Source organism: Acanthochromis polyacanthus, chromosome 15 (genome assembly GCF_021347895.1).
Source record: "Acanthochromis polyacanthus isolate Apoly-LR-REF ecotype Palm Island chromosome 15, KAUST_Apoly_ChrSc, whole genome shotgun sequence".
NCBI classification, from domain to species: Eukaryota; Metazoa; Chordata; class Actinopteri; family Pomacentridae; genus Acanthochromis; species Acanthochromis polyacanthus.
In genome coordinates, this window is record NC_067127.1 from 35,259,192 (window position 1) to 35,287,023 (window position 27,832).

At 39.2% G+C, this 27,832-nt stretch overlaps 2 protein-coding genes across 6 annotated transcripts in view; one reads left to right on the forward strand and one right to left on the reverse strand.

Moving 5' to 3' along the window:
- nckap1 (NCK-associated protein 1) overlaps positions 1-1,274 on the reverse strand; it is a 76,815-nt gene extending 75,541 nt beyond the window's left edge. For 3 of the 4 annotated variants that reach the window (XM_022217410.2, XM_022217409.2, XM_022217408.2), the window contains exon 1: positions 935-1,274. In XM_022217410.2, coding sequence (XP_022073102.1) covers positions 935-1,042 — 108 coding nt within the window. In that variant the 5' untranslated portion in view covers positions 1,043-1,274. The remainder of the gene's footprint in view (positions 1-934) is intronic. The other variant, XM_022217411.2, reaches the window with a different exon arrangement.
- On the forward strand, positions 340-27,832 carry LOC110967721 (dual specificity protein phosphatase 19-like). 2 transcript variants are annotated; one of them, XM_051959710.1, is made up of 5 exons: positions 340-465; positions 2,711-2,963; positions 11,484-11,530; positions 14,332-14,484; positions 27,516-27,832. In XM_051959710.1, the coding sequence occupies exons 2-5, from the start codon at positions 2,726-2,728 to the stop codon at positions 27,696-27,698; spliced, it is 621 nt and encodes a 206-aa protein (XP_051815670.1). In that variant the 5' UTR covers positions 340-465; positions 2,711-2,725; the 3' UTR covers positions 27,699-27,832. The 2 variants fall into 2 exon arrangements, with proteins under 2 accessions (XP_051815670.1, XP_051815669.1); XM_051959709.1 differs by lacking the exon at positions 340-465 and adding an exon at positions 2,208-2,386.

Below are 27,832 nucleotides of genomic sequence, written 5' to 3' on the forward strand. Positions count from 1 at the left end.
CAGTCAATAATGTAAACAAAACACCTGCTGGAGAAATAAAACAAAACAAAAAAAATGTTTTATGATTTTGTAGCATTTACTTTAATATCACTTCTGGTTAGATGAGGTGACCTGTATTTTAATGGTATTATTTTGACATTTAAAAAAGAAATAAACTACATTTCTGTGCAATCGACCAAAATAAATCAAATAAACCGACAATAAGCTGCATTAAATCACTGTTTTAGTTTCATTTTCTTACAAGCTCACTGCAGCTAGCAGGTAGCTTGGTAGAAAAATAAACCCTGGGGTCAAATCCAGGGGAACTAACTGACAGACTGCAGCCGTTTCTGTGATTTAATGTTTTGGAGCTTCGTGTTTTAGCTTTTTGCTGGAGCAGAGACGACGCCCGACTGCTAGCTTGGCTTAGCTTGGCTAGCAGCCGCCGCCATTACCAGGTTGCTAACGCTAACCAGAGGCCTGACGGTTGGTCAAATATTACCACATTCCGCTTTTTTTTAACATATTTATGCTCTGTGGTTGATATATTTATAATCTGCCGCTCAGGGAAAATGCCAATGTTTATTTTTAATCCAAATAAAAATCAAGTTACACCGATAAACTGACGAGCTACTTTACCGCAAGCTAACAGTGATTTAGGCTAGCTGTGCCCACTGGCTGCTTCCAGGGATGCTAATGGGACATATTTGGGATAATGCAGGTGCATATTCAGCCATATTTACCCATATTTATTAAATTCTTAACCGTGGCCACTATAAATAACATGAAGGGGATGTATTAACGCAGCTATCGGTACAGTGAGAGTGACAATCAGAGCTAGCTGCTGTCTAACGTTAACACTGACTGGATGTAGATGCTCCAGATAAAGAATCCGTCCTCAGCTTTATGTGCTTCGTGTTCATCTAACCGTGCATGTGCGTGCGTGTGTGCCAACCTTTTTGATATTGTAAACTCGGGTCAACATCCCGATGCCTCTGTCGTTGAGGATGGTGAGCTTCTCAGCCAGTTTCTGCTGGCTGGGCTGGATCACTCCCCGAGACATCTTCTCTTCGATGTTCGGTCAAACCTCGATCCAGAAAAATAAAAAACCAAACGAGCCCAAACGTCCTGTGCCGGGGGTCCGGAGAAGGAAGAGGAAAAAGCAGCGGTGGTCGGTGGATTGTTAGATTTCGCCCATGTTCGATGAGATTTTCGGGGAAGCGGCTTCCTGTACTCCACCCACCGTCTCCTGCTTTTTTCGGTCTCCGGGATGAAGGAGGTGTCCTGCTTTCTACAACCAGGCTGCGGGCTGCGTTCAGGGAACCTCGGACAGGATAGCCTCAAAGCAGAACACTGAGGAGTCGTTTGGCCTGAGTGTCCTACAGTAATATATATGAATTCACTTAACTCATTCATATATTAATGTAAAAAACCTACAACGCGTATATATTTACTTATTTAAATATTACAGTTAGGAATCGAAAATATTATATATATGACAATTTTCCCTGCCTAATTTAACTATTAAAATATACATCTAAACATATTCTATCTTAAAGTAAAGAAAATCTACAATGTTTTGGATAATAAACATTTGCTTTACTATTTTGACTATTGTAGGTAAGATCCTATAAATATTATATTTGTTACACAAATGCACCTGACTAATTTAAATGTTAAAGTTAAGACCCTACAATATTATATAGCGGTCTAACACAAATTTAACCAAATTATTTAAATATTACAGTTAGGAACTTACAGTATTATATAAAATACATATTTACATTGCTAATTTAATATTAAGACACAACCTACATTATTATTATAGTAGCAGTACAAAATTGTCAGTCTAATTTAAATATTAAATATTCAAATCAATAAGCTACATTAGTGTATATAATGCAAAAATACTTAAAGTTCTTGAGGTTAGGAATTTGCAATTAAACATATAAATTTACTAATTTAAACATTATTATTATTATTATTATTATTATTATTATTATTATCATTATTATATGCAAATTAATTCTTACACACATTTATGTGACTAAATTAATAGATATTTGCTTTTATAATTTTGAGACAACAATGTGCACAAAGGTAACAAAGAGTGTAAAGTTTTTTGGCCTCTTGCTTTGATTCACAACATGAGGGTATTTGAGTAAATCACGGTCCTCTTTAAATCTCTCTAGTTTCCTATTTTACTGTGAGCTCCTGAAGGCCTCATATTTTTGACGCTGCTTCCGACAGTTCATCCATTACTGCGGCTCCAGTCGCTGCTCTTTAAACACGTTTTCGGTCCTGTTTTAAACACAGCAGCTGAATGAATGTACCAGTGATGATCTAAAGCGGATTTAAACCAGAGATTGTTGCAGGATTTCGCTTTAATTCAGTTCATTTAGAGCAGGTGGGTGAACGAAGCAGGGAGCGTATTTGTGACTTGTACACGTTAAACAGCTTCGTGCACACTTTTCTGTTCAACTTTACTTTATGTACGCAGTTTTGCTGCTTTGAAACGGTGTAATATAAATCTACTGTATGTTCTGCACTTGTAAAGCATTGTAGGATAAAGTAAAACAGAGTAAAGTGTACTAGAAGAGTTAGTTTGTTGTTTTATCGTGGTGGTATATTAGTACAGCGTTCCACCACTTTATTTATTCATCTGCTTTAATAAACTTGTAGATAATCCGCTGTAAACATAAAACTTCCTCTTTGTTTTCGTTTGTTTTAGCTGCGTCCTGCTGTGATGCATTCACTGTCTCAGGAGATCCAGGGATTCTCCAAGCAGCGTCTGAAGAAGCAGAGCACGCGGGTTACCACGGTGACGGGCAGGAGGTTTCTGGAGAGGAGGAGTGATGGAGGAGAAGGAGGAGAAGCGGTGGAGCAGGTGGAGGAGCTGCAGGAGGACGGAGGAGGATGTGGGTTTGTAGAAGATACCAGCCTGGACCTCCAGGTCGGCGTAGTCAGACCGTTTCTACTGCTGGGTAAGATTACTGATACTACTGTTTACTACTACATACTACTACTAACTACTGCTGGGTGAGATCACTGATACTACTGTTCACTACTACATACTACTACTAACTACTGCTGGGTGAGATCACTGATACTACTGTTCACTACTACATACTACTACTAACTACTGCTGGGTGAGATCACTGATACTACTGTTCACTACTACATACTACTACTAACTACTGCTGGGTGAGATTACTGATACTACTGTTTACTACTACATACTACTACTAACTACTGCTGGGTGAGATCACTGATACTACTGTTCACTACTACATACTACTACTAACTACTGCTGGGTGAGATTACTGATACTACTGTTCACTACTACATACTACTACTAACTACTGCTGGGTGAGATTACTGATACTACTGTTTACTACTACATACTACTACTAACTACTGCTGGGTGAGATTACTGATACTACCGTTCACTACTACATACTACTACTAACTACTGCTGGGTGAGATTACTGATACTACTGTTCACTACTACATACTACTACTAACTACTGCTGGGTGAGATTACTGATACTACTGTTTACTACTACATACTACTACTAACTACTGCTGGGTGAGATTACTGATACTACTGTTCACTACTACATACTACTACTAACTACTGCTGGGTGAGATTACTGATACTACTGTTCACTACTACATACTACTACTAACTACTGCTGGGTGAGATTACTGATACTACTGTTTACTACTACATACTACTACTAACTACTGCTGGGTGAGATTACTGATACTACTGTTTACTACTACATACTACTACTAACTACTGCTGGGTGAGATTACTGATACTACTGTTTACTACTACATACTACTACTAACTACTGCTGGGTGAGATTACTGATACTACTGTTCACTACTACATACTACTACTAACTACTGCTGGGTGAGATTACTGATACTACTGTTTACTACTACATACTACTACTAACTACTGCTGGGTGAGATTACTGATACTACTGTTTACTACTACATACTACTACTAACTACTGCTGGGTGAGATTACTGATACTACTGTTCACTACTACATACTACTACTAACTACTGCTGGGTGAGATCACTGATACTACTGTTTACTACTACATACTACTACTAACTACTGCTGGGTGAGATTACTGATACTACTGTTCACTACTACATACTACTACTAACTACTGCTGGGTGAGATTACTGATACTACTGTTCACTACTACATACTACTACTAACTACTGCTGGGTGAGATTACTGATACTACTGTTTACTACTACATACTACTACTAACTACTGCTGGGTGAGATTACTGATACTACTGTTCACTACTACATACTACTACTAACTACTGCTGGGTGAGATTACTGATACTACTGTTTACTACTACATACTACTACTAACTACTGCTGGGTGAGATTACTGATACTACTGTTTACTACTACATACTACTACTAACTACTGCTGGGTGAGATTACTGATACTACTGTTCACTACTACATACTACTACTAACTACTGCTGGGTGAGATTACTGATACTACTGTTTACTACTACATACTACTACTAACTACTGCTGGGTGAGATTACTGATACTACTGTTCACTACTACATACTACTACTAACTACTGCTGGGTGAGATTACTGATACTACTGTTTACTACTACATACTACTACTAACTACTGCTGGGTGAGATTACTGATACTACTGTTTACTACTACATACTACTACTAACTACTGCTGGGTGAGATTACTGATACTACTGTTCACTACTACATACTACTACTAACTACTGCTGGGTGAGATTACTGATACTACTGTTCACTACTACATACTACTACTAACTACTGCTGGGTGAGATTACTGATACTACTGTTTACTACTACATACTACTACTAACTACTGCTGGGTGAGATCACTGATACTACTGTTTACTACTACATACTACTACTAACTACTGCTGGGTGAGATTACTGATACTACTGTTCACTACTACATACTACTACTAACTACTGCTGGGTGAGATCACTGATACTACTGTTCACTACTACATACTACTACTAACTACTGCTGGGTGAGATCACTGATACTACTGTTTACTACTACATACTACTACTAACTACTGCTGGGTGAGATCACTGATACTACTGTTTACTACTACATACTACTACTAACTACTGCTGGGTGAGATTACTGATACTACTGTTCACTACTACATACTACTACTAACTACTGCTGGGTGAGATTACTGATACTACCGTTCACTACTACATACTACTACTCACTACTAACTACTGCATTAACTTTACCATTTATCATCATCATTGGTGCTACTACTACAGTAGCTATTATTACGTGTACTGTTTTTAATACTGCTACACCCATCATAAATCCTGCTAGTGCATCAACAAATAATACCAGTACTGCTTTTACTACTTCAACCACAAACATTACTACTACTGCATTACCTTGACTATTTTCAGCACTACTAATACTATGATTACTAGTTCTGCTTTACTTTTACACCCATCACTACTACTTTTACTACTACTGCATCAACTGATATTACTAGTACTGTTTTACTTTTACTATGCCCTTCACTACAACTACTTCTGCATCAGCTTTACCAATATTACAACTAATATTACTGCTTTTAATACTGCTACACTCACTACTACTACTACGACCAATACTGCATCAGCTAATATTACTAGTACTGCTTCTATTACTACAGTCCCCAGCAGTACTACTTCTGCTGCATTATGTAAGATTACTACTATTGCTTTTACTGCTACTATGTGTAGTACTACTACCACTACCACAACATTTTTTTTACCAGTATTGCAGCTAATATTCCAAACATCTGTAACGTTTTGTTCTCTTCTGTGCTAAACCAAATTTAAGCCTAAAATCATTATACCATATCAAAAATCACGTTTACTTTTATTTAAAAATTTCACCAAAAATAAACCATTTGCATTAACCAGATCCTGTAAAAAAATAAATATTCTGACCGTCTTCGTACAATCATTAAGCTACTCATGACTCAGCTGAGAACAACAATCACATGACAAAAATTCAGAGAGTTTTCAGATGAACTGCAGGCAGTGTTTCCACCGAGCAGATAGGAGACACATACAGAAACTAGTTTAAAATAGTTAAATATCTAAAGTATGCACAGCCAACACGTATTTCCCAGTTTTGGTAACACTGGTCAACATGTGGGGAAATGTGGCACGTGTTAGTTCCATTTTCTACATTTTTTATAAAATAAATAATCAAAAACATTCAACTTTTTCCATAATTTCTGTCATCCTAACTGCACAAAAGATGTTCCTGAGTTCTCTCTCTTTCTTCATTGTTGTTATTCTTTCATAAAGTTCAGGACTTTACATTGCAATAAAAAAGAACAAGTTTAGATCAGGAGGGTTAAACTCATTTTAGTTCAGGTTCCACATTCAGCCCAATCTGATCTCCAGTGACCAATAATACCACAGCATAGTAACCTGTAAATAACCACAACTCCTGATCTTTCCTTAGTTTTAGTGCAAAAAAGTACATTCTGTTCACATTTAAGGAATTATCTTTTTACAAAACATTATGAAGAACCTGAAATTTTTGAAGAAAAATAAATTAAATTTCAAAATCTAAATCAAGTTTCTACAAAGGCACAAAACATTTAGTCACAGATATCTGGAACTGAATGATGTAGGATTTTACTTTGTGATCAAAACGACAAAAGTCGGACAAACAATAGCAAAAACAAGACAAAATATTACAAAAATGAGACACAAAATAACAAAAATGAGACAAAATAACAAAAATGAGACACACAATGACAGAAAATTAGACTAACGAGACGAAATGAGACAAGCAAGACAAAAAAATCATGAGACAAAAGCGATGCTCAAAGCAACAAATAAAGCAAAACACAAAATGACAAAAAATAAGACAAAAAACACAAGCAAGACAAAACGGAAACATAAAAATCAGACAAAATACAACAAAACCAAGACAAAATGCTACAAAAATGAGACAAATGACACAAAACAAAGCAAAAAGAGACAAAAAAAATTTTACAGAAAAGTTACAAAGTGACAAAATGGACAAATGGCAAAAATGAGACCAAAAATGACAAAAGCGAGAAACAAAAATACAAGACAAACGACAAAAATCTGACAAAAATGTCTTCTCTGGAATTTATACACTTTGAGGGCCGGATTGGACCCTCTGGAGGACCAGTTTAGACCCGCGGGCCTCATGTTTGACCCCTCTGGTTTAGAGGGTTAACTAGTACAACTATAATCACTGGAACTGCAGCAGTTAATCCAATCAGCTCTGTAATAATAACAGTAGAAGATCTTTTCTGTTTTGTCCTGAACCAGTGAGTCACTTTAAAACACTTAGTCAGCTGTACTGTCAGTCGTCAGTCCTCCAATCTGTCCTTAATATTCAGTCAATAAACTCCTAATAAATCCCTGCCATTAGCTGTGGGTTGGTCTCAGGCTGAGCTTCAGCTGGAGGTGGACGTGCCGACATGTCAGCATGAATCCGTCCTGCTCGTCCTTCAGCTCTGGAGCCGCTGACCTCAGAGCAGCAGAGAGTCAGAGGGAGAATCTCCCAGCAGGGATCAATAAAATATTACATCTGTTCAGATCAGCAGAGGTGACTCTCCTCAGAACGCTGCTCATTTCCATCAAGTTCACAACAACTCACACCCTCACTGGAAGGTTCTATTCTACACAGTAACACTGATCTGTTATTAGAGGGAGAGACTCACCGCTTTAACCCTCCCGCTGTCCTCATTTACAGGCACCAAAAATATTGTTCCCGTGTCTAAAAAAAAAATCCAAGAATTCAGCAAAAAAATCCCCCATTTCTGAAAATTCGCAAAACCGTCAGTAAGAAATTCCACTAATTCCTTAAAGGTTTCCCTAAAAAATTTTCTTTAAAAAAATCCCAGAAATTTGCTAAGAAAATTCTTGCAAATATTTTCAAAAAATGAGTAAAAATCTTCTAAAAAAATCCTAAAAATATCTAAAGTGATTCCATGTATATCAGTAAAACTTCTAATATTTTCTTTAAGAACAGCGAATTTCACTGGATTTTGGTTGATTTTTTTACAGAATGTTCTTAAAGAAACATTTCTTTTTTTCCACCAAAAAATGTTCACAAATTTCCCAAAAATGTTGAAAATGTGGAAGTTTTCACTGTGAAAATCTATTATTTTCCACATTTTCAAACTTTAAAGCGGGTCAATTTGGCCCACAGGACGACACAAAGGTTAAGAAACATTGTTTTTAGGAGGGGTTGTGTACAGTTCTGTTCCAAATAAACGGACCCTGTTTCCAGTCTTTATCCTAATCTGTCCTAGCAAGCAGACATGATGTCTGATGAAGTTTATTTTGAACATTTCAACCACGAAAGACAATGAATAAATTGCTCAGAAAGGAGCAGGAGGGAGTGGAAACTTCTCTAATCCCACCACTTCTCCTAAAACAGATGATTTTAAATCCATTTTTCCTGCTTCTTTAAAATACTACCATTTATAAACAACAATAACTAGAAAAGCACTCAGAGCTCAGTCCTCCTCCAAGGCTGCTCATTCCCCCATATGTCAGAAATGCAGCATTTGTTTATTATTTTTTGATGATCAGAAATCACGGCAGCATAGAATATGTTCATTTAATACAGATGTACCCACAAACTAAATGACCTTACACTGAGCACAGGCGTGTGTTCTGCATGTGTATGTTATGTACAGATACTGAATCATGTGACCTAAACATGTAGCAGGTGGTGGGAACTGATGGGACTCAGAAACACCCTCATAATTTAATCAGCTGTTCCTTGGATCATTTCTGATGGATAAGTCCTGATAAGTCCTCAGAGGTGGATTTGTAGTAGGATCACAATCAGCTGATGTAGTGTTCTCTTGTTGTCATGGTTACAGTGACGCTATCTCACAATGATACAGAAATCTTTAACAAATCCATGGATCCAGACTATAAGACGCATCACTGTAAAAGTCTAATCACTTGGTCCTTGTGTCATTTCTGACTTTCCCTGAAAATTTCATCCAAATCCGTTAGTTTTATTGCAGTTCAGAAGGTTAAAAATGCTTCATAAACGGTTTGTAAGTGCTGAATATATCCTGGCGTCTCTCCGCGGATTCGTCTCTTTACATCTTTTCCTTGTTTTTAATGACACATATGGGCAGCAGATGGCTCCATTCCAAACCCTCCTTTAGGTTTTGGTTTTCCTCTTTGACTCCTCGGCTTCATCTAAAACCAGTTTTAATGCAAAGAGAGCAAATGTTTTCCCTTTGAAGAAGAATCTCCTTCTCCTCCTCAGTGCTGATCAGACAAACCTTCACTGATTTTCTGCTCCAGGTTTTCTTAATGTTTGTTGTTTTTTTTTCCTTTTCTTGCCTCTTTGACCTTCTTCTCTGCTGCTTTAGTCAAACTTCTGCCCTTCTGAAGGTTGTTGTCATGAAAACGTCTTTGCTCACTAAAATCCTTCCAGGAGACGTAGAGAATATCGAGTGTTTGTTTCAGCACTTTTCTGCTTCTTCTCTACAAATGATCTGATTCTGTCTGTAGCTGGACGATGTTTTACTCAAACCTTCTGTTTTCCTGCTGGTCGATTATCGCTGCTCATGTCCTGCAGCTTTTACCAGTTTCTAACTACATCAGGCCAGACTCTGGATGTTGTGTGGTTTGTTATTCTGTAGGATTATTTTCATGATAACATAAACACTTTTGGAATCTATAAAAAGTCAGAAAACAGTCAAACATATCTGCCACATTTCCCCACAGCTCAAAGTGATTTTTCAGTTCACCCGTTTTATTAATGCGACTGTTTGAAACCCAAAAATATTCCATTTAAAATGATAAAAGCAAAAATAATTAAAATGCCAATATTCCCATGATATTGACATTTTTAAAAAATCAGGAAAGCAGGACTGCCAGACAAAAACTATTATTAAAATATGGTGAAAATATCTGCAGATATCTGAAAAAAAGTGGCTGATTTAAATAGAAAAAGGCAGTTTATTTTTACTCTCAAACAACGATAAAGAACAAACCACTGTTTGTAAAAATACAGATTTTTGATGTGGACATTATTGATAATACATATTATTTTTATGTATATTAATGCTTTTTTATCTTTTATTTTTATGAAATGTTATTTAACAAAACAGAGAACATCTGTAAAGAAAAGTCAAAAATTATTTGCAATTTTTCAGTCCTTTATATACATAAAATATGTTTTTTTCTGATTTAAATACAGTAAAAAAAATTAGTAATTTTACAGTCAAACATTGTAAAAAAACAAATTTCTGTTTGATGTGAACATTATTTACTGTCAACATGTAAATAAATACTTTTTTAAGGTGATGTTATGAGTATTGTCTGTGATTTTTTGGTTTCCCAAGAAATGAAGAAATAAAAATCTCATAAAAGTACTGTAGTTTTCCATAATAAAGATACTTTTTGTGATGAGCTCACGTTTTCCCTTTTTTGTTTTGTTTATGTTTAGCTTTTCAATGTTTAATAAAAGGTGTTTACATGTGTAAAAACTGTTAAATTACCTACAGCATATAATGATTATATATGTATGAAGAGTTCATTTGCAGAAACAGGTAACTCCGTATACAGAAAACTTATTTTTTATTGTTTACTTGAGATAATAATAATAATAATACTAACAATATATTTTTTCTCTCTTTTGTCATGTATTTTCTACTGAGTCAAATCCACTCAACTTCAGTTTGATTGATTTTATCTCAAGTAAACAATAAAAAAAGTTTTCTGAAAATTTATCTAAATGGAGTTATCTCTTTTTGCAAATGAACTCTTCATCTATAAATCTGGATTTTGACAGATTACTGATGCTTTGTACACTGATGAAAACATGTTAATTTTGCTTTTTTGTTGTGAAAACATCCGTAGTTATAAAAAATATCCTCATTAAACAACAAATCTAGTTTACTTGTAATACATATATTCATATATTTTCTTTTCTGTTGTCACTAACTCTATTTAAATTGAGAAATATATTTACGCAATTAAATTTTAATTTAACTGTTTCATTTATTAATTAAAAAGGAAATATTTGTGAAAAATTCCCAAAAGTGTAAATTTAAAATTTCTTTAAAAATTTATAACATTTTTACAATTTTTCATACGTGCGGGTTTTTAGTGTTTTTATTAAACAAATGTGTAAATTCACATTTTATTTCTGGATTTTTGCGTATTTCAGAAATACTGAAAACATCTGTAAAATAAAAAGGACAAATTCTGCTAAATAATTTTGCAGAATGTCCACATTTTGGATGCTCAAAAAAACCAATGTTGGACATTAAGCCCTGCTGGTGTTTCTGAGCTCAATTAAACTGTAATTTTAGTTTCTGTCATGTGAGAATAACAACAGAGAAGCTCATTAATGTTATATTTAAAGCTGTTTAATAAGTTCATTAAATCTGTCTGTCCTGTTTCCAGCCTCTCAGGACGCCGCCCACGACCTGGACACCCTGCAGAGGTTTAAGGTCAGTCCACATCCATGCTGCGTCCTCGCCGTGTAACGATCTCATGCATGTTCGGCGCCATGCAGCTTCCTGCAGCCGGAGCAGCTCCATGGTCATGCAGTGACGGTGGGGCTCAGCAGAGGGAGTCGGTGATTACAGTAGAGGCTCCGCAGTGCTGCTGGAAGCTGCTGCTGTCTCAGGATGATGAATCGGACAGATTAGCGACACATTCAGCTCCGGTTTCTGGGAGGAAACCTCGACTCCCTAAAACCTGGACCGTCCTGGGTTAGTCTGAGCCCAGGAGACTCCACAGTTAGCCTGAAAACACTAAAAAAAAAACACATGGTGAAGCAGCATTAGGTGTGTTTATTTGGTAAAAATCTAGTTAAGACTGGCAGAAAGCATCAGTTCCTGGTTGCTGTGATCCTGATTCTGATATTAGTTAGTCTCTGATTGGCTGCTTCAGTGTTTTCAAGGTTTCTGCCTCCAAAACTGATCATAAAAATGACAAAAATCCATTAAAATCAATTAAAACTGCTGAAATAAATACATCAAAACAACCAATAGAACTAGATACAGTTTATAAATAGCAGCTGTAGTCTTCAGTTACACGTCTTTTAATCAAATAATTGTCTTTTAATTCAGCGCATCAAACACAAGTAAGTTTTTATCATGATTTATAAATAATAAATATTTATTTCATAGTACAATTGCCAGAAAATGATCAGAAACAAATTAATATATCAGAATATTGCAGCTTTTTTGTGATTTTCTTCTTTATTTGTTGTATTTTCAGCATCTAGCCGCTAACAACGCAGGAAAATTAGCTTTCTGTGGTAATTTTGGTTCATTTAAGTTCCTATATTGTTCCAGGAAATTAAGGAAAGAAAAAATTTAGCTCAAAACACCCCAAAGTTGGTTTATTTCACCATGACGGTTTATCTCCTGGTTTTGTTCTAAACATGCTGTTTCAGTGTCTGTAGCTTTAAATGTAGCTGAGCTGCTGCTGGCCCCGCCCCCTTCAGGAAGAAAACTCCCTCTGTCTTCTCTCTCTGGTGCAGTTTCTGTGTCTTAGAGTGAATTGGGGCAAATTTGAGTAATTCTGAACTGATTTCAGTTAATTTTGGATGAGTTTTCAGGTCATTTGATGAGTTTTAGTGCATGAAGACTGTTCTGTTCACTCTAACAGCAGAACATCTGGGGAAATTTCAGACATTTTAGAGTTTTAGAGTCAATTTGGACGAATTTGATGTTATTTTGAACATATTTTGCTTCTTTTTGCATGAGTTTGACTCATTTTAGACAATTTTTGAGTCTTTGGGTACATTTCAATTACTTTTGTATGGGTGTTTAGTCATTTTGACCAAATTCTAAGGTATTTTGAACACATTTTGATAAATTTTGGATGAGATTTGAGTGATTTTGAAGACACTTTTTAAAATTTTGAATACTTTAATTAGTATCTGGATGAGAGTTGAGTAATTTTGGATGATTTTTTGGTAATTTTGAAGACACTGATTATTTTTGGCAATGTTTTTGAGTTAGTTTGGTCCATTTTAAAGTCTTTTTGGGCACATTTTAATTAATTTTGTATGGGTGTTTAGTCATTTTGGTCAAATTATGAGGTATTTTGAACTTATTTTGATTAATTTTGGATGAATTTTGATTAATTTTGGACAATTTTGAGTAATTTTGATGACACTTGGATTAGTTTTGGGCATTTTAGAGTCATTTTGGACAATTTCTGAGTCTTTTTGGGCACATTTCAATCACTTTTGTATGCGTGTTTAGCCATTTTGATCAAACTCTAAGGTGTTTTGGACATATTTTGATGAATTTTGGATGAGTTTTGAGTCATTTTGAACACACTTAGATTAGTTTTGGGCATCCGTCGAGTCATTTTGGACAATTTTTCACGTCTTTTTGGACAGGATCGATTGCAAAAAGACTTGTAGAAGCTGGAGGAAGTAAATAAACCTGGTGGACTGAGAGGCAGTTACTCATTCTGATTGGTTCACCTGGAAGCGGTGAGGGGGCGGAGCTACACAGAGCTGGATGATTATTGGTTCCTCAGTTTCTGTGTAGAACCTGATTAAGAGTGTGGACATGTAGCTGTGGGGGTTGGAGAAATTACACTTCCAAGTTATTAATGCAAACAAAACGCAATAAAAATGGATTTCCACCATTTGGGAGCTGGAAAAGCAGCCAGTTAATAGGTTTTCTCTTGTTGTCTGCTCTAAAAACAACGTGCAGGTTTATTTTTGTATAATAAAGCACCAGGACAGGAGGAAACAGAGCACATGTTGGCGTTATTTCCGTGTGTGAATCAAAATGCTGCTGCAGTGTTTGGGGTGTTTTCAGTGCAGCTCTGTGGCACTAAAAGAACAAACTCTATCAGTTAACGGGATCAATTTCTCGTTTGTTTCGGCCCTTAATGGGGTTTGTTGTCGATAATAAAAATATAGTGCAGCGAGCGCCTGGCTTGGCATGAGGACGAGGATGTTAGAGGAAACCGGCAGCCTGACAGCAGAACACATTAGAGCGACGCTGAGATGTAACAGAGCAGAGAGTTCAGCCCTCTGAGGTAAGCTAAATTTAAGTGAGAGTAGACAGATACTGCAAAATGAATCGCTGCCATCTGTCTTCCCTCTCTGCTCGCCGCTCTTCGTCTTCCTCCCTCCTCCTCATCCTCCCTCAGTCACATCCAGGCGCTGTCAGGTCATCAATATGGCCGACAGGATGTCTGTCCCGAGCAGAAAGATCCTTCCAGAGCGAGTCCAGGCTCAGGTTTCGTCCTCTGAAGGTGTCTCTTGTCCCGTCAGGTGTCTCATGTGCTGAACGTGGCCTACGGAGTCTCCAACCTGCTCCCAGATCAGCTGGTCTACAAGACGCTGCAGATCCTCGACCTCCCCGACACTGACATCACCTCGTACCTGGAAGAGTGCAGCTGCTTCATAGATGAGGCCAGAGATCAGGTAAACACGCCTGATTAGCAAGAAATCATCCACTTCTACACTCTGACGACAGATAAAGAGGAAGATTTTAACCCTCTGAACCTCACAAATGACATCTTATCTTTGAAAAAAATCACAGAAATGACACCGTTTATCTGCCAGAAACTGTAAAAACAGCAACATTGCATTGTTGGATTTTCAGTTTTCCAATTGTTCCCAAACTGCTCATCTGAGCTGTTCTGTTGGAAAAATTGAACCAAATCTGAGCTTAAAGCTGCAGCATTTGATCAAAATTGCTTAATTCTGCATGTTTTGTTTAAAAATTTGCCAAAAATAAAACATGTGCTTGGACCACATTTTGCAAAAATAATAAAATAAAATAAATAAAATTAATATTCTGATTTTTCAGTTAATAATCTAGAAAATCAACCAAATCTAAGCTTAAAACTGTGATATTAAATCAAAATCACTTTATTCTACATGTCTTGTTTACAAATTTACCAGAAATAAACTGTTTCTTCCAGCAAAATTCTGTAAGAAACAAAAATAAATTCTGCACTCATCAATGCAGCTGTGAAGCCATTCAGCTGTTGTCAACAATCATGTGACAAAAATTCTGTGAAATGAGCTAAATCTAAGCTTAAAATTGGGATATTTAATCAAAATCACTTTATTCTGCATGCCTTGTTTTGAAATTTGCCAAAAATTAACAGAAGCTCCTACTACACTGTAAAAAACTAAAAATTCTGTGATAATTGGTCCAACTATGAAACCATTGGAAACCTTGTCAACAGTCAGTTGACAACAAATTTGGGACTTTTTGGCCAATCGTGTGATTTTATCTAGAAAATGACCAAAATTAAGTTTAAAATCGCGATATTTCATCAAAGCCACTTTATTTTACGTGTCATTTAAAAAGTTGCCAAAAAAACCCCCAATTTGCTTGAACCACATTTCATAAAAAAATAAAAATTCTGTGCTAATCGGTGCAACTGTGAAGCCAGTAGGAGCCCAAGCAGGACTTTTCGACTGATACCAAAATGACAAAAATCAGACAAAATATTACAAAAATGAGACATGAAATGACAAAAGTGAGAAATAGAATGGCAAAACATAAGACAAATGACATAAAAAGAAACAAAACACAGACAAAAAAATTGATAAAAAAGTTACAAAGCAACAAAAAAGACACAAAACAAGACAAAAAATGACGAAAGTGAGAAACAAAATGACAAAAATAAGACAAAAAACACAAGCAAGATAAAAAGAAAACACAAAATGACAAAAACCAGAAACAAAATGACAAAAACATGAGATAAATGACAAAAGTCAGACAAAAAATACAACTAAAACAAGACCAAATTTTGCAGAATGAGACATAAACAACAAAAATGAGAAACAAAATCATAAAAAAATGAGACAAATGACACAAAACAAAACAAAAAAGAGACAATAAATTCAACAACAAAGTTACAAAGCGACTAAAAAAAACACAAAACGATAAAAACAAGACAAAAATGTTTCATTAATGACACATGAGAAAAAATTATAAAAGCGAGAAACAAAACAACAATGTAAGTAGACAAACAACACAAGGGAGACAACAAACACAAAGCGACACACAGAATGCTCAAAACAACAAATAAAGCAAAACACAAAACGACAAAAATAAGTAAAAAACATAAGAGACACAAAGGAAACACAAAACGACAAAAACAAGAAACTAAGTGACAAATTTGGTCAGAAAAAGACCAAAAAGCAACAAAAACAAGACAAAATATTGCAAAAATGTGACACAAAATGACAAAAACATTAAACAAATTGGCAAAAAAAGGAGAAAAACAACATGAAACAAAACAAAAAATTGGACAAAAAGTCACAAAGCGACAAAAATTAGACAAAAAACACAAGCGAGACAAAAAGGAAACACAAAACGGCAAAAATATGAGACAAATGACAACAATCAGAAAAATCTGACAAAAAACAAAAACAAGACAAAATATTACAAAAACGAGGCACAAAAGAACAATGAATAATCTAGTATTTTACTTTATGATCAAAACAACTTGTCATGGTGTAGAAATTATTTTAAATTTATAGTTTTACTAATTTACAATTTGCAGTTAACCCTTTACGCTTCAGTGCGTCGTAGGTGTACCGCCGGCGGTACACCTACTAATTTGCATAGGAATTTCAAGAATGTCCGACGGCTGCAAACACGATTATACAAACACTATACGCCGATGGAAAGCTTAGATTCTCATGAATCCGCCGGTATAAACCACTTTCAGATGCGATTACCACAGCGGGTGAGAAAAACACATTTGTCCGACAAAAACAAATATTCATCCATCCGTTCTCTATACACGGCTTCAACGCACACAGCGCGACTCACATTTCTGGGTTCATTATTACACACAGAAAAAAAGATTCCACAAAAAACGGCCATAATCCAACCTTTTACATCCAGACAACACAAGCCAGTAAACTATTTTGTCCAAAACATGTCTTGAAGTCGGTATAAAATCCACGAATCGGTCGTTTTCAAGGAAATGTACCTCGCGATGCGCGTCCAATATTCCCTGTATTTTTCATCATTTTTTTAATTTAAAAATAGAATATTAGCGATTTTTTGTACTGAAAACGGCTGGAATTGACTGAAGCTTAAAGGGTTAATGTCTTCTCTGGAATTTTTACACTTTGAGGGCCGGATTGGACCCTCTGGAGGACCGCTTTTGGTCCACGGGCCGCATGTTGGACACCCCTGCTGTAAAATATCTTACTAACTGTGTTTACATCACGATTATATGTACTAATCTGTAGGTGACTGTGGACTAAAACTGCAGTTTTTCCCTAGCAACAGCAGCAGTAGTGTGCAGTGGTGATGTCTAAATACCTTCATGTACTTCATGAATGTTCTGAGTCATCCTGTACTAAAGCAGAACCTCACTGGCAGCTCAGAGACTCACATCAGTTTCATGGTCATCCCTGATAAGAGCCAGAGAACATCAACTCTATTTAAACACTTCTGCTCTGCTTCCCTGAGGAGCTGGATTCAGCCTGAGAACGCCTCCGTTCATATCTGCCAGCTAATCTAACATGTCAGTGTGCACACGCAGCTATCCGCTAGCTCTCCGTGATGCATTCACTGGCATCTGCAGCTTGCTCAGCACAAAGGTGGTCCGATTACCTGCTGCAGCACCAAGCCAGGGTCATTCCACCAGCAAAGTCACAATGTTGACTCAGTTTCACTCCGAATGGCATCGATTTAACGAGATCAGTTCAGCCGTTCTGTTCAGTATTACACCACCAGACTGACTCTAAAGCTTCTAGCTCCTTCAGAGGAGTCATCGGTGTCTTGGTGGCCTCCCTCACGAGTGTCTTTCTCCTTCAGAGGAGTCATAGCTGTCTTGGTGGCTTCCCTCACTAGTGTCTTTCTCCTTTAGAGGAGTCATAGATGTCTTGGTGGCCTCCCTCACTATTCTCTTTCTGGTAACTCCTTTAGAGGAGTCATAGATGTCTTGGTGGCCTCCCTCACTAGTGTCTTTCTCCTTCAGAGGAGTCATAGCTGTCTTGGTGGCTTCCCTCACTAGTGTCTTTCTCCTTCAGAGGAGTCATAGATGTCTTGGTGGCCTCCCTCACTATTCTCTTTCTTGTAACTCCTTTAGAGGAGTCATAGGTGTCTTGGTGGCCTCCCTCACTAGTGTCTTTCTCCTTCAGAGGAGTCATAGATGTCTTGGTGGCTTCCCTCACTCGTGTCTTTCTCCTTTAGAGGAGTCATAGATGTCTTGGTGGCTTCGCTCACTAGTGTCTTTCTCCTTTAGAGGAGTCATAGATGTCTTGGTGGCCTCCCTCACTATTCTCTTTCTTGTAACTCCTTTAGAGGGGTCAGAGGTGTCTTGGTGGCTTCCCTCACTAGTGTCTTTCTCCTTCAGAGGAGTCATCGGTGTCTTGGTGGCCTCCCTCACTCGTGTCTTTCTCCTTTAGAGGAGTCATAGATGTCTTGGTGGCTTCGCTCACTAGTGTCTTTCTCCTTTAGAGGAGTCATAGCAGTCTTGGTGGCTTCCCTCACTAGTGTCTTTCTCCTTCAGAGGAGTCATAGCTGTCTTGGTGGCTTCCCTCACTAGTGTCTTTCTCCTTTAGAGGAGTCATAGATGTCTTGGTGGCCTCCCTCACTATTCTCTTTCTTGTAACTCATTTAGAGGAGTCATAGGTGTCTTGGTGGCCTCCCTCACTCGTGTTTTTCTCCTTTAGATGAGTCATAGATGTCTTGGTGGCCTCCCTCACTAGTGTCTTTCTCCTTTAGAGGAGTCATCGGTGTCTTGGTGGCCTCCCTCACTAGTGTCTTTCTCCTTCAGAGGAGTCATAGATGTCTTGGTGGCTTCCCTCACTAGTGTCTTTCTCCTTTAGAGGAGTCATCGGTGTCTTGGTGGCCTCCCTCACTAGTGTCTTTCTCCTTCAGAGGAGTCATAGCTGTCTTGGTGGCTTCCCTCACTAGTGTCTTTCTCCTTTAGAGGAGTCATAGATGTCTTGGTGGCCTCCCTCACTATTCTCTTTCTGGTAACTCCTTTAGAGGAGTCATAGGTGTCTTGGTGGCCTCCCTCACTAGTGTCTTTCTCCTTTAGATGAGTCATAGATGTCTTGGTTTCCTCCCTCACTAGTGTCTTTCTCCTTCAGAGGAGTCGTAGATGTCTTGGTGGCTTCCCTCACTAGTGTCTTTCTCCTTCAGAGGAGTCATAGCTGTCTTGGTGGCTTCCCTCACTAGTGTCTTTCTCCTTCAGAGGAGTCATAGCTGTCTTGGTGGCTTCCCTCACTAGTGTCTTTCTCCTTTAGAGGAGTCATAGATGTCTTGGTGGCCTCCCTCACTAGTGTCTTTCTCCTTCAGAGGAGTCATAGCTGTCTTGGTGGCTTCCCTCACTAGTGTCTTTCTCCTTTAGAGGAGTCATAGCTGTCTTGGTGGCTTCCCTCACTAGTGTCTTTCTCCTTCAGAGGAGTCATAGCTGTCTTGGTGGCTTCCCTCACTAGTGTCTTTCTCCTTTAGAGGAGTCATAGATGTCTTGGTGGCCTCCCTCACTATTCTCTTTCTTGTAACTCCTTTAGAGGAGTCATAGGTGTCTTGGTGGCCTCCCTCACTAGTGTCTTTCTCCTTCAGAGGAGTCATAGATGTCTTGGTGGCTTCCCTCACTCGTGTCTTTCTCCTTTAGAGGAGTCATAGATGTCTTGGTGGCTTCGCTCACTAGTGTCTTTCTCCTTTAGAGGAGTCATAGATGTCTTGGTGGCCTCCCTCACTATTCTCTTTCTTGTAACTCCTTTAGAGGGGTCAGAGGTGTCTTGGTGGCTTCCCTCACTAGTGTCTTTCTCCTTCAGAGGAGTCATCGGTGTCTTGGTGGCCTCCCTCACTCGTGTCTTTCTCCTTTAGAGGAGTCATAGATGTCTTGGTGGCTTCGCTCACTAGTGTCTTTCTCCTTTAGAGGAGTCATAGCTGTCTTGGTGGCTTCCCTCACTAGTGTCTTTCTCCTTCAGAGGAGTCATAGCTGTCTTGGTGGCTTCCCTCACTAGTGTCTTTCTCCTTTAGAGGAGTCATAGATGTCTTGGTGGCCTCCCTCACTATTCTCTTTCTTGTAACTCATTTAGAGGAGTCATAGGTGTCTTGGTGGCCTCCCTCACTCGTGTTTTTCTCCTTTAGATGAGTCATAGATGTCTTGGTGGCCTCCCTCACTAGTGTCTTTCTCCTTTAGAGGAGTCATCGGTGTCTTGGTGGCCTCCCTCACTAGTGTCTTTCTCCTTCAGAGGAGTCATAGATGTCTTGGTGGCTTCCCTCACTAGTGTCTTTCTCCTTTAGAGGAGTCATCGGTGTCTTGGTGGCCTCCCTCACTAGTGTCTTTCTCCTTCAGAGGAGTCATAGCTGTCTTGGTGGCTTCCCTCACTAGTGTCTTTCTCCTTTAGAGGAGTCATAGATGTCTTGGTGGCCTCCCTCACTATTCTCTTTCTGGTAACTCCTTTAGAGGAGTCATAGGTGTCTTGGTGGCCTCCCTCACTAGTGTCTTTCTCCTTTAGATGAGTCATAGATGTCTTGGTGGCCTCCCTCACTAGTGTCTTTCTCCTTCAGAGGAGTCGTAGATGTCTTGGTGGCTTCCCTCACTAGTGTCTTTCTCCTTCAGAGGAGTCATAGCTGTCTTGGTGGCTTCCCTCACTAGTGTCTTTCTCCTTCAGAGGAGTCATAGCTGTCTTGGTGGCTTCCCTCACTAGTGTCTTTCTCCTTTAGAGGAGTCATAGATGTCTTGGTGGCCTCCCTCACTAGTGTCTTTCTCCTTCAGAGGAGTCATAGATGTCTTGGTGGCTTCCCTCACTAGTGTCTTTCTCCTTTAGAGGAGTCATCGGTGTCTTGGTGGCCTCCCTCACTAGTGTCTTTCTCCTTTCGAGGAATCATAGATGTCTTGGTGGCTTCGCTCACTAGTGTCTTTCTCCTTTAGAGGAGTCATAGATGTCTTGGTGGCCTCCCTCACTATTCTCTTTCTTGTAACTCCTTTAGAGGGGTCATAGGTGTCTTGGTGGCCTCCCTCACTAGTGTCATTCTCCTTTAGAGGAGTCATAGATGTCTTGGTGGCCTCCCTCACTATTCTCTTTCTGGTAACTCCTTTAGAGGAGTCATAGGTGTCTTGGTGGCCTCCCTCACTAGTGTCTTTCTCCTTTAGATGAGTCATAGATGTCTTGGTGGCCTCCCTCACTAGTGTCTTTCTCCTTCAGAGGAGTCGTAGATGTCTTGGTGGCTTCCCTCACTAGTGTCTTTCTCCTTCAGAGGAGTCATAGCTGTCTTGGTGGCTTCCCTCACTAGTGTCTTTCTCCTTCAGAGGAGTCATAGCTGTCTTGGTGGCTTCCCTCACTAGTGTCTTTCTCCTTTAGAGGAGTCATAGATGTCTTGGTGGCCTCCCTCACTATTCTCTTTCTTGTAACTCCTTTAGAGGAGTCATAGGTGTCTTGGTGGCCTCCCTCACTAGTGTCTTTCTCCTTTAGATGAGTCATAGATGTCTTGGTGGCCTCCCTCACTAGTGTCTTTCTCATTCAGAGGAGTCATAGATGTCTTGGTGGCTTCCCTCACTAGTGTCTTTCTCCTTTAGAGGAGTCATCGGTGTCTTGGTGGCCTCCCTCACTAGTGTCTTTCTCCTTTAGAGGAATCATAGATGTCTTGGTGGCTTCGCTCACTAGTGTCTTTCTCCTTTAGAGGAGTCATAGATGTCTTGGTGGCCTCCCTCACTATTCTCTTTCTTGTAACTCCTTTAGAGGGGTCATAGGTGTCTTGGTGGCCTCCCTCACTAGTGTCATTCTCCTTTAGAGGCGTCATAGGTGTCTTGGTGGCCTCCCTCACTCGTGTTTTTCTCCTTTAGAGGAGTCATAGATGTATTGGTGGCTTCCCTCACTAGTGTCTTTCTCCTTTAGAGGAGTCATAGATGTCTTCGTGGCCTCCCTCACTATTCTCTTTCTTGTAACTCCTTTAGAGGGGTCATAGGTGTCTTGGTGGCCTCCCTCACTAGTGTCATTCTCCTTTAGAGGCGTCATAGGTGTCTTGGTGGCCTCCCTCACTCGTGTTTTTCTCCTTTAGAGGAGTCATAGATGTATTGGTGGCTTCCCTCACTAGTGTCTTTCTCCTTTAGAGGAGTCATAGATGTCTTGGTGGGCTCCCTCACTATTCTCTTTCTTGTAACTCCTTTAGAGGAGTCATAACTGTCTTGGTGGCCTCCCTCACTAGTCTTTTCTAGTTACTCTACATGAGCAGCTATGAGTTTTATATCAGATTGAGGGTGTTTTCACTTAGTGGCTGTTTGAGCCACTAAATTTACTTGGAATCGCCTTAAATTTACTTGTTTTTTAATCCTTTTTTGCACTTTTAATTAAAGCCCCTTTAATTAAGAAGACTCCTCTCCGTTAATCTGACGGCATCTGAATGTGTCGGCTTAATGAGCTCCCCACTTGCTCCTCTGTAAACAGGGCGACAGCGATCTCACCAGGTTCCATGATCAACATTTTCCTTCCAACACGTCACAGATCTGAGCTGTTAACAGATGCAGGATGAACAGACAATATCCTGCGAGTTGTGGGAAGTGATTTTGGGAAAAATTTCCACATTTCAGAACCAATATTGGTCCAGAAACATCACAGAGAGCAGAAGACACAGTTTGAAAACTACAAAACACCTCTCTCATGTACTTTCCTCTGCTTTTTTATGTCTTTTGTAAACTGAAATGTTAATAAAAGTCCATGAAGAGAGAGTCTGGAACACATCAGATTAATGAGACTCACCAGTGATGATGTAGTCCAGGATTTGGACTTTAGTTTGTTGCTTCCACCGGTTTGTAGGAGCAAGGTGGTGGCAGTATCATCATGTGAAACGTCACTTCATGATCCCGCCACCACCATGTTTACCATCATGATGCTGCCACCACCATGCTTACCGTCATGATGCTGCCACCACCATGCTTACCGTCATGATGCTGCCTCCACCATGCTTACCGTCATGATGCTGCCTCCACCATGCTTACCATCATGATGCTGCCACCACCATGTTTACCATCATGATGCTGCCTCCACCATGCTTACTGTCATGATGCTGCCTCCACCATGTTTACCATCATGATGCTGCCACCACCATGTTTACCATCATGATGCTGCCACCACCATGCTTACCGTCATGATGCTGCCTCCACCATGCTTACCGTCATGATGCTGCCTCCACCATGTTTACCTTCATGATGCTGCCTCCACCATGCTTACCGTCATGATGCTGCCACCACCATGCTTACCGTCATGATGCTGCCACCACCATGCTTACCGTCATGATGCTGCCTCCACCATGCTTACCGTCATGATGCTGCCTCCACCATGCTTACCGTCATGATGCTGCCACCACCATGCTTACCGTCATGATGCTGCCTCCACCATGCTTACCGTCATGATGCTGCCTCCACCATGTTTACCGTCATGATGCTGCCACCACCATGTTTACCGTCATGATGCTGCCACCACCATGCTTACCGTCATGATGCTGCCTCCACCATGCTTACCGTCATGATGCTGCCTCCACCATGCTTACCGTCATGATGCTGCCACCACCATGCTTACCGTCATGATGCTGCCTCCACCATGCTTACCGTCATGATGCTGCCTCCACCATGTTTACCATGATGATGCTGCCTCCACCATGCTTACCATCACGATGCTGCCTCCACCATGTTTACCGTCATGATGCTGCCTCCACCATGCTTACCGTCATGATGCTGCCTCCACCATGTTTACCGTCATGATGCTGCCACCACCATGTTTACCGTCATGATGCTGCCACCACCATGCTTACTGTCATGATGCTGCCTCCACCATGCTTACCGTCATGATGCTGCCTCCACCATGCTTACCGTCATGATGCTGCCACCACCATGCTTACCGTCATGATGCTGCCTCCACCATGCTTACCGTCATGATGCTGCCTCCACCATGTTTACCATGATGATGCTGCCTCCACCATGCTTACCATCACGATGCTGCCTCCACCATGCTTACCATCACGATGCTGCCTCCACCATGTTTACCATCATGATGCTGCCACCACCACGTTTACCATCATGATGCTGCCTCCACCACGTTTACCATCATGATGCTGCCTCCACCATGCTTACCATCATGCTGCCACCACCATGCTTACCATCATGCTGCTGCCACCACCATGCTTACCATCATGCTGCTGCCTCCACCATGTTTACCATCATGATGCTGCCACCACCATGCTTACTATCATGCTGCTGCTTCCACCATGCTTACCATCATGATGCTGCCACCACCATGCTTACCATCATGCTGCTGCCTCCACCATGCTTACCATCATGCTGCCGCCACCACCATGTTTACCATCATGATGCTGCCTCCACCATGCTTACCATCATGATGCTGCCTTCACCATGCTTACCATCATGCTGCCACCATTAAGGGATGGCAGATTTAAATTGGAACTGTAACTGACGTGTTATCTGTGCTTTTCTTTTAAAGTAGAACCCAATCAGGCAGCTCCTCGGGGTGAAATAAAGTCTAATGAAGAACAAACACAGGATGGAATCAGTGTTTTATCAGCTCCTATCAATCAGAAACGTTGTTCTGCTCTTTTATAGTATCTGTGCTGCAGTCAGGACAGTTACATATCAGCTCTTGTTTTCCTTCCTTTTGGAGGAAAAAAAAAAGAAGTACAGAAAAGTTCTGCAGACTGAAAATTGCCTGAGCAAGATAATCCATCACAGCAAACACAGAGACTTAATTTGGTTTTGTCAGAGTTTCTTGTTTTGCTGTTATTTCATTGCGCTCGAGTTGAGTGTTTTCATATCAGTGCTCACATCACATTATGTTGTGCTTACGGTCAATCTCCTGACGCACATGCACACACACGCACACACACACACACACACACACACACACACACACACACACACACACACACACACACACACACACACACACACACACACACACACACACAGAGAGAGAGAGAAACACACAATAACAAAGGGTTGTATGACTATCTTTGTGAGGACATTAAAATAATACATTCCCAAAGTCCATAACCGGATGGATGGATGGATGGATGGATGGATGGATGGATAGATAGATAGATAGATAGATAGATAGATAGATAGATAGATAGATAGATAGATAGATAGATAGATAGATAAAAAATTTGTTGCTTTTCACCTTTGAATTTTCAATTTAATCACAAGAATTTCCCCCCAAAAAGACTCTTTAAAAAAAGTGAAAGCAGATTTCTACAAAGTAACGTCAATGATTTAAAAACAATAGAATACAATACAAGAACTTTATTTAAAATGTGAATTTAAGTTTTTAATTTAAAAAAATGTACCTACACCTATGACTCCTCTGAAGGAGTTACTAGAGAGAGTCTAGAGACATCACTGAAGCATGGTGGTGGCAGCATCATGGTCACCACTTCAGAGGAGTCATAGGTCTCTTAGTGGCCTCCCTCACTCGTCTCTTTCTGCCAACTCCTTCAGAGGAGTCAGAAGTTTCTCCAAAAGGAAGGACAATAAGAGCTGATATGTAACTGTCCAGACTGCAGCACAGATACTATAAAAGAGCAGAACATTTCTGATTGATAGTAGCTGATAAAACACTGATTCCATCCTGTGTTTGTTCTTCATTAGACTTTATTTCACCCTGAGGAGCTGCCTGATTGGGTTCTACTTTAAAAAGAAAAGCACAGATAACACGTCAGTTACAGAGATCCAATTTAAGTCTCATGTCCCTCAATGGGTATTGATTGACGTGGAAAATCAAAAATGTGCTTACGGTTTCAGTTCCGCTCCACGTTCAATAAAAGAGACGAATGTGTCGATGCAGAGCCGAGCACGCATTGTCTAAAGATGTGGCTGGAATTTTAAAAATGTATTTCCAGCTAGGCACTCAAGGCGGTAAAATAATTACATCAACATTAATATTAATCATATTGCAAATTTTGACATACTCTCTCACAGCCGCAGATTTATTCCGTCTCAACTTGCTCTACATGCTCGGTCTTTCAGAGGAAAGTCAGAAGTAACACGAACAAAATGCAGAGAAACGAGTTCTGGAGCTTCAGCAAACACGACCTTCATTTATTAGAGCATGTTAGCAAGTTTTAAATGTCACAGGGACATATTTACTCATTTAAAATCAGTCACATCTGTTCCGATTCTAAAGAAACTTCTGTCACAATATGACTGAGGTCTGTGTTGGTAGAATTACATGTTTTTCTATTAACCCTCAACTACCAACTAATCATCTTTAACGAGATGTTTCACTGGAAAAAAGGAAGAAATCTAAACTTTAAACTGTGATATCTCATGAAAAATCCCTTTATTCTACATGTCTCAGTCAAAAATTTGCCAGAAATCAATCGTTTGCAGCAACCAGATTCTGTAAAAAATGAAAAATTCTGGACTCTTTAAGACAACTGTGAAACCTTTAGTGTTTCAGCTGCAGTCAACAGTTATGTGAAAACAATTCAGAAACTTTTTGGTTGAACTGCAGGCAGTGTTTACACAACATGTTGGTAAAACATGTAATCACTTGAAAAAATGTTGGGCATGCCTTTGAAATAATCCTTCGTGAGTTTTGGTTTTGTTGGGAAAATGAACCAAATCTAAGCTTAAAATCAGAATATTTAATCAAAATCACCTAATTCTAGATGTCTCATTTGAAAGTTCACAAAAAATCAACCATTAGCTCGAACCAGATTCTATGAAAAACTAAAAATTCTGCACTCTTCATCGCAACGGTGAAGATATTAGTGAATCGACTGAGACCAAGAATTATGTGAGCAAAAATTCAAGGATTTTTCAACTGAACTGCAGGCTGTGTTTGCACAAAAAATTGGTAAAATGTGTAATCACTTGAAAAAATGTTGGACGTACTTTTGAAATAATCCTTCATGAGTTTTTGGTTTTGCTGGGAAAATTTACCAAAATCTAAGCTTAAAATCGAGATATTTCATCAAAATCACCGAATTCTACATGTCATTTAAAGATTCACCAAAAATCAGCCATTTCTTCTAACTATATTTTATTTAAAAAAACAAAAATTCTGCACTTTTCATCACAATTTTGTGAAGCCTTTAGTGAATTTGCTGTGACCAACAGTCGTGATAAAAATTCATGAACTATTTGGTTGAACTGCAGGCAGTGTTTATACAACAGACAAATAAGAATCAAATTAATCAGATATCTGTAGTTTGTAGATCCTCTGTTGTTTCCAGTGTTACTGTGACAATAGAAGAAAAGTGCTTCAAGTTGAGAGTTGTTTTTAAAACTAAATCACACTTTTAGTCTAACAAACAGCTAAATATTAATGCTAGCAAATTACCATCGATGAACGAGGAGCATGATTTTTAAACCTGTTTATTTTACAAACTGTCCATTTTCCTTGTTTTCTTTTTCCACTCTGACCAGTTAAACATATCTAGGTTGTCATTAAATGTTTGTTCCCTTCGTTTTCTTGTCTTACACGTATGTTTCTTTCCATAGGACGGTGTGGTTCTGGTCCACTGTAATGCCGGAGTGTCCCGTTCTTCCTCCATCGTGATTGGATACCTGATGCTGAGGGAGGAGCTTTCCTTTGATGATGCGTACGACCAGGTGAAGCAGGCGAGGCCGTCGATTCGTCCAAACCCCGGATTCTACCAACAGCTACAGAACTACAAACCTTAAAGGACTACAAAGCCTTTTTTATTTACCTTAAACCAACAAGCCAACACATAAATCAATAATGTTCTTTAAAGAGCTGTATGTAAGACTGTAATACTATTTACTTGTATACTGAAATAAACTACTGTTAAACTGAA

Bases quoted from the DNA above. Each gene is read 5' to 3' on its own strand.
- LOC110967721 (XM_051959710.1), top strand. From the start codon at position 2,726: ATGCATTCACTGTCTCAGGAGATCCAGGGATTCTCCAAGCAGCGTCTG. The intron at 11,531-14,331 runs GTCAGTCCACAT...TTGTCCCGTCAG, and splicing joins ACACCCTGCAGAGGTTTAAG to GTGTCTCATGTGCTGAACGT. The intron at 14,485-27,515 runs GTAAACACGCCT...TTCTTTCCATAG, and splicing joins TAGATGAGGCCAGAGATCAG to GACGGTGTGGTTCTGGTCCA.